This window comes from Rhagoletis pomonella, unplaced genomic scaffold (assembly GCF_013731165.1).
Source record: "Rhagoletis pomonella isolate Grant_MI unplaced genomic scaffold, Rhpom_1.0 Rhpom_scaffold_09062, whole genome shotgun sequence".
Classification (NCBI taxonomy): Eukaryota; Metazoa; Arthropoda; class Insecta; order Diptera; family Tephritidae; genus Rhagoletis; species Rhagoletis pomonella.
Window position 1 is genome coordinate 1 of NW_023467591.1, and position 6496 is coordinate 6496.

General features: G+C 44.2%; 3 protein-coding genes across 3 annotated transcripts; all 3 read left to right on the top strand.

Moving 5' to 3' along the window:
* Positions 1-101: 101 nt before the first annotated feature.
* On the top strand, positions 102-2384 carry LOC118756164. The gene is made up of 2 exons (XM_036490943.1): positions 102-557; positions 902-2384. The coding sequence occupies exon 2, from the start codon at positions 925-927 to the stop codon at positions 2275-2277; it is 1353 nt and encodes a 450-aa protein (XP_036346836.1). The 5' UTR covers positions 102-557; positions 902-924; the 3' UTR covers positions 2278-2384.
* On the top strand, positions 2323-3783 carry LOC118756162. The gene has a single exon (XM_036490942.1). The coding sequence runs from the start codon at positions 2323-2325 to the stop codon at positions 3781-3783; it is 1461 nt and encodes a 486-aa protein (XP_036346835.1).
* Positions 3784-3835: 52 nt separating this feature from the next.
* Positions 3836-6403, top strand: LOC118756161. Its single transcript, XM_036490941.1, has one exon. It carries the CDS (start codon positions 3836-3838, stop codon positions 6401-6403), a length of 2568 nt encoding a protein of 855 aa, XP_036346834.1.
* The last annotated feature ends 93 nt before the right edge of the window (positions 6404-6496 follow it).

Sequence of the window (6496 nt, forward strand, 5' to 3'; positions counted from 1 at the left end):
CCAACTAAAACAAAGTGCGTTTTATTTTGGGTTTTGGGACTTAAACATTGGTCCATGTCGAGCCGGATAGGAGCTAGTGCAATCGGAGATTGTTCTTTTACATTGTGCTAAGCCAAAATTGTTGGTATATGAAATAGGAGCTAGACATGCATACATACAAATTACAAAGAGCTGCTTTCAATAGTTTCCTGTGAGCAGGAATGAGCTAGAAATACATGTATTGAGCTAGATAAAATGCAAAGCTTACCTAAGGGTTAAAGTACAACAGAGCTAATGAGCATGGTGAAACTCGTTTATATAAGCGAGATAGAGCGAGAAAAATATAGAGACAAAGGGCTAAGAGTTTGCGATATAATGATGAAATTCGAAACTTCCAATAAGAGCGTATGGTGTGGTGAATAGAAGGTGCTAGAAATTAACGTATGTACGTCTGCTTGAATGAAGCGATTTGTGTAAAGACGTAACGAGCTTTATTACGCAGAAAGTCTTTGTGAAGTGAAGATTGAAAAGCGAGACTATTTGATTAAGAGTAAAAAAAAACTATTTTTAAATTGCCGGTAAGCGCTAGTATACAGTCCATATAAATAGAGCAAAGAAAATATCGAGCATTCTGCAAGAGCTAGGAAATTTTATTGTTAAAGTGGGCGAGTGAATTGGAAACAATGAAGTGCAAGCGGCATTTTTCCGTGGTGCTAGTGGCAGTTGAATTCAATTTGAATGGACTCCTGCAACTTGAGAATATATGTGCAAGTGATAGACGTGCGCATGTGTGTTCGGTCTCTATTTGATATTTGAGTTGAATTAGCATTTGAGCATGCTCAAATATATGCTAGCAGAATCTGCGATACAAATGTTTTCTTCATTGCGAGTTACAATAATGATAAATTCTTTTATTTATCAGGTACATTGTAGTAAAAATACAGGATGGCGAAAGTCGAGATGCTGTCGGTGTGTGTTCGGGCCATTGAACGAGCAGCTGCATATGTGCGGAGTGAGGAGTTTGCTTCTGTTACGCATCCCGGTGCTAGTGCGCGTTTAGAAGTATTAGAAGGGAGGTGGAAACAGTGCATTGCTTTGCATGATGAGCTAGTACTAGATGTGAAAGAGGGTGACAAGACTAAAAATTATGATGTAGAGCTAGAGAAAGCCGAAGAAGGTTATTTTGAAGCCCGTGCTGCGCTGCAGGGTAAAATAAATGAGCTATGTCCAACTCCAGTGCCTGTCAATGCGCCAGCAAATATTCAAGTGGAGCTGCAATATCCACAACGGCAGATGGATTTGAAAAACAATTGGGGCGAGTTTGATGGCGCTTTGACAAAATGGAAGGGGTTTCATGACCGATTTAAGGCTGCTGTGCACGATAATGAGCAAGTTGCGCCAGCATTTAAGTTTACTTATTTGCAGAAGTCGCTAGTGGGCAAGGCCGCACGTACCTTGGGCGAGTGGCAGTTGACCGATGAGAATTATCATGAAGCTTGGGAGCGATTAAAACAGCTGTATGATAAGAAATACCACACGTGCCGTGAGTATTTGCGTCAATTTTATAGATTGCCTTTTTTGGAGCGTGCATCTTCGGATGCACTTCAGCGTATGGCGAATGTCACCCATGAGACATTACGCCAGTTGCGGGCACAGGGGTTGCCGGTTGAGCATTGGGATATGATTGTTGTGCATAATTTACATGAGCGCCTAGATGAAGAAACTGGCAAAGCATGGGAACTTCAGCGGCAATCCGAAACGCCAACGGCAGCTGAAATACTCACGTTCCTAGATAAGCAGGCTGCCGCTTCCTCACATCAAGCGGATAATCGTCGTGCACGAGAGGCTAGTGCAGCTTCGACGACAACACGTGCTAGCCAAATTAAGAGGGCTCACCAAGGGGCTAGCAATGGAGCGAGTACGACCAGAGCTAGCATTGGGCAGAAGAGCAACGAGCGAGAGAAGAAAACATATCCGTGCCATCTATGTAAAGGAGATCATGGGCTCTACAAATGCCCAGATTTCTTGAGCTTGAATTTGCGGTCACGCAAGGCATACGTAGAGCGGCATAAGTTATGTCCAAATTGTTTTAAGCAGGGGCATGCTGCAAAGGATTGTTACTCAGGACCTTGCAATCGCTGTCCGGGTAAAATTCTTCATAATAGCGTTTTGTGCCCAACCAGGGAAGTCAACAAGCATTTGATGCTGGTGCAGGACAAAGGTAATCCTAACAGAGCTAGTAGCCCATCAAAGTCGGTAGTGAAACGCAAACCGGAGAATGGCAACATGACGTTCTGACAAGCAAGTAAACGAAGCAGGACGGAGCTAGGAGCAGATGAGGTAATGGAACTTAATGTGTTAGAGCATAGTAGTAATAAACAGGCAGAAGTGCACACACCCTCGTACAGCTGTGCGTTTAATTTGGTTGATGATCAAGATGAGCTGGGGCTAGAGTTTGGGGGTCAGTTCCAGGCATCTGGGACCGCAACTAGACGAAGTAGGTCTCTTTTACCTACTGCCCTTGTTCGATTGGAGATCAATGGTATTGAAATTGGGCCATTCTACGCATTGTTGGATTCAGGAGCACAGCCAAATCTGATTTCGCATAACATTTTCAAGGCATATCAATTGCCTGCGGCTAATGTCTGCAGGCACATGGTGGGCATAGAAGGGCAACCATTTGTTGTCAAAAAGAAAATAAGTGCTAGGGTTATGCCATGGTATGAGTCGCGTCAATATATTGAGGCAGAGTTTTGGATATTGCCTGGACAGGGTGGGCTGAAGCTAGTAGTGCCATCTGGTCAGTCCAGCTTGACCAGATTGGCGAATCCGGGACAAGTGCCATTTGCTAATCCTTGTTATTGGGAATCACGTGAGGTGCAGATTGTGCTAGGCGTGCAAGTGTTTGCAAAGTGTCTGATTGGATTAATAGCCAGAAACTCGGATAACACTACCATGATTGAAACGACGTTTGGTATTGTTGTGCTTGGGCCATACATTGAGCCAATGAACTATGAGACTGGGACTGCTTTCTCCACTATAGGTTGCATTAGTCTTGAAGAGCTAGATAAGAAAGTACAGCGATTGTGGGAAATGGATCACGTCCGTGACTCACCAATCCGAACAAAAGAGCAAGAGATTGTTGAGCAGATGTTTATAGATACGTATTACCGGGATGATTTTGGACGCTTTGTGGTGACAATCCCCATAAAAAGTGCTAGTAGATTAGGAAGCTCCCGTTCAATTGCATTAAAACAGTTTTTCTATTTGGAAAAGAGATTAGCTAGGGAACCCGAAATTGCTCGGAAATATATAGATTTTATGCGCGAGTATGAGCGACTTGGACACATGAAAGAGGCTCAGAATAGTCCGCCTCCTAGTGAGCTAGTGTACTATATTCCACACCATTGTGTGCTTAAGAAATTTCGTGTTGTATTCAACGCTAGTTGCAAGACCGATGCAGGAGTTTCTCTAAATGAAGTTCAAATGCTTGGTGAGAAGTTGCAGCGTGATCTTCCCGACATTATAATGCGTTTTAGGCGGCATAAAATTGGAATAAGCTGTGACGTGAAAATGATGTTCAGACAAATACGAATTATTGAGAGCCAGTATGACTTACAGCGGATATTTTGGCGGGAGAGTCCCAGAGAGAAGTTGCGTGAATACTGCTTAACAGTGGTTACATATGGGATGACTGCATCAGCACATTTAGCAGTGCGTTGCTTAATTCAGGCAGCTAGGGATCAGTTGGAATATTTTCCATCAGCAGCTAGAGCTATTATTGATGATTTTTTATATGGATGATGGAATTACAGGGGCAAGTAATGATGACGAAGCGATCAGATTAGCTAGAGAAATGAGATTCGTGCTAGGTAGTGCTGGTATGGAACTATGTAAGTGGCAGTCCAATAGCAAAGTGCTAGTAAATGCTTTCCAATCAAAAGAACCGAATACATTGTTGCTGTCCGATAATGCGGATACATCGGTGCTAGGCTTGAAGTGGCATACTGATAGCGACGAATTTACATTTGTGGTGAAGACGCCAGAGGTACCTGTGGTGATTAGCAAGCGAATTGTTCTAAGTTGTGTTGCACAACTTTATGATCCAAATGGTTATATAACACCAGTTACATTTATTGGAAAAATAATAGTGCAAGATTTGTGGAGACTGAGCATGGGATGGGACGAGCAGGTTCCTCAGAGCATTAAAGATAGATGGCTAGAATTCTGGAAAGATATTTCGGAGCTAGAAAGATTCAAGTTACCTCGATATATTCGTGTATCAAACGATGCAACTATTCAGTTGCATGGATTTGCGGATGCATCTGAGAAAGGCTTCGGGGCAGTGATTTATGTGCGAGTTGTGTCCAGTCTGGGAATGATAAGTTCTGAGTTGCTAATTTCCAAGGCTAGGGTTGCGCCATTGAAGACAATAACAATTCCTAAACTTGAGCTTGCTGCTGCTGAGCTTTTAGGTAGGTTATACTTGAGCGTTGTACGGAGCATGGAATGGCAGGCAGTAGACTATGTGATGTGGTCGGATTCAACCATAGTCCTGCATTGGCTACGGAAATTGCCGTGCCAGATGAAGGTCTATGTAGCAAATAGGGTGGCGTCTATTCAGGCGAATACTGACATCAATAAATGGCGACATGTGAAAACAAGTGATAATCCAGCTGATCTTCTTACTAGGGGTATGAGCGCTAGTGGAATTGTGGGCCATCAATTATGGTTGCATGGTCCCAGTTGGCTTAGGCAACCAAGCAAGGAATGGCCAAAAGGTGGTTTTGGGTATGAGCATATACCTGAAGGAACCTTGCCGGAGCTGAAAGTGCATATTGCAGTTGAAGCAACTCCAACATGGAGCATTAAGAGCAATGGTAATGCGGAAAGTGTTCCGCTGGTACAATGTGCTAGTTCATTGGACAGATTAATTGGGATCATGTCGCAAGTGCTAAGATTTGTGCGTCTGTTGAGAGCAAAGGGTAATCGACAGCTTCGAAAGTCAAGCCGTGGAGACTTTCATATTCCGGTGCCTACTGCTGAAGAAAGGTCTAGGGCTTTAGAGCTGATGATTAAAGAAACGCAAGAGCTGGAATATCTAAGGGAGATTCGTGCCTTGTCCAGGGACACACCGATGCCTGAAGGAAGCAAAATTGAATCACTAAAGCCAACGTTAGACAGAAATGGCCTTCTGCGCGTAGGTGGTAGAATCGGAAGAGCAGAATGTGATTATGAAATGAAGCATCCGGTAATTATTCCATCTGGTTCCAGCTTGAGTCAGCTGATTATAAGTAAAGCGCATCAGGCCACTAAACATGGTGGCGCTCAGGTGATGATGCAATACATTCGACAGCGTTTTTGGATACCGCGCTTACGAAGTGAGCTTAGGAAATTCACGCATAAGTGCGTCACATGTGCTAGATATGCCAAAAGGTTAAGTGAGCAGCTGATGGCTGACTTGCCAGCGGATCGGTTGCAAGTCGGGAAACCATTTCTACACTCAGGTGTGGATTATGCGGGACCTTTTGAAATCGGACAGCTAGATAAAAATGGGCGTTGCGTAGTAAAACGGAAGAGCTGGGTAGCCATATTTGTGTGCCTGAAAACAAAAACTGTGCATACTGATATGGTCACTGATCTGAGTGCTAGAGCCTTTATAGCTTGTTATGAGCGATTCATTGCAAGGCGCGGGAGATGTGAGAGAATGTACAGCGACAATGGGACATCATTTGTTGGTGCTTCAAAGGATATCGCTAGAGCTTATGAGCGCTGGAGAGCTAGTGATATGTTTTCTGAGCTAGTGCTGAAGGGGACTGAATGGCATTTTATGACCCCAGCTGCACCACATCAAGGTGGTATTTACGAGGCGGCCGTAAAGTCAATGAAGCATCATTTAACGCGTGTTATAGGGCAAAAGTGCCTGGAATATGAGCAATTTCTAACGCTTCTAGCACAGATAGAAGCAATTTTGAATTCGCGCCCGCTATACCCATTGAGCGATGATCCTTTGGATGTGCAAGCCCTAACGCCGGGCCATTTTCTGGTGGGTGAACCTCTGGTTCTCCCTCCTCCATTCGATATAGCGCCACAACCAGGCACCAAAGGGCGGAAGCTATGGCAAGAAAGACAGACCATGGTAACTCATATATGGCAACGTTGGCGAAATGAGTATCTTACAACCTTGCTGGAGAGGAAGAAGTGGCGCAAGGAGCAAGAAAGCCTAAAGATCGGCCAGCTAGTCATCATCAAGAGTGAAAACTTTCCACCATCCGCTTGGGCTTTAGGAAGAGTTAGTGAGCTGATAATGAGCAAAGATGGGCTAGTGCGCAACGTGGTTGTGCGAACAGCTACTAACGAGCTAGCTCGGCCAGTACAGAAGATTTGCGTCTTACCGGTCGATACGAGTGCTAATACTGAATAATAGTGAGGGCTAGATGGAACCAAATTGAGCAAGCTCAACGGGGCAGTGTTCCGTATGAACCAAGCTTCATACGAAGTTATATGATGAGAATAT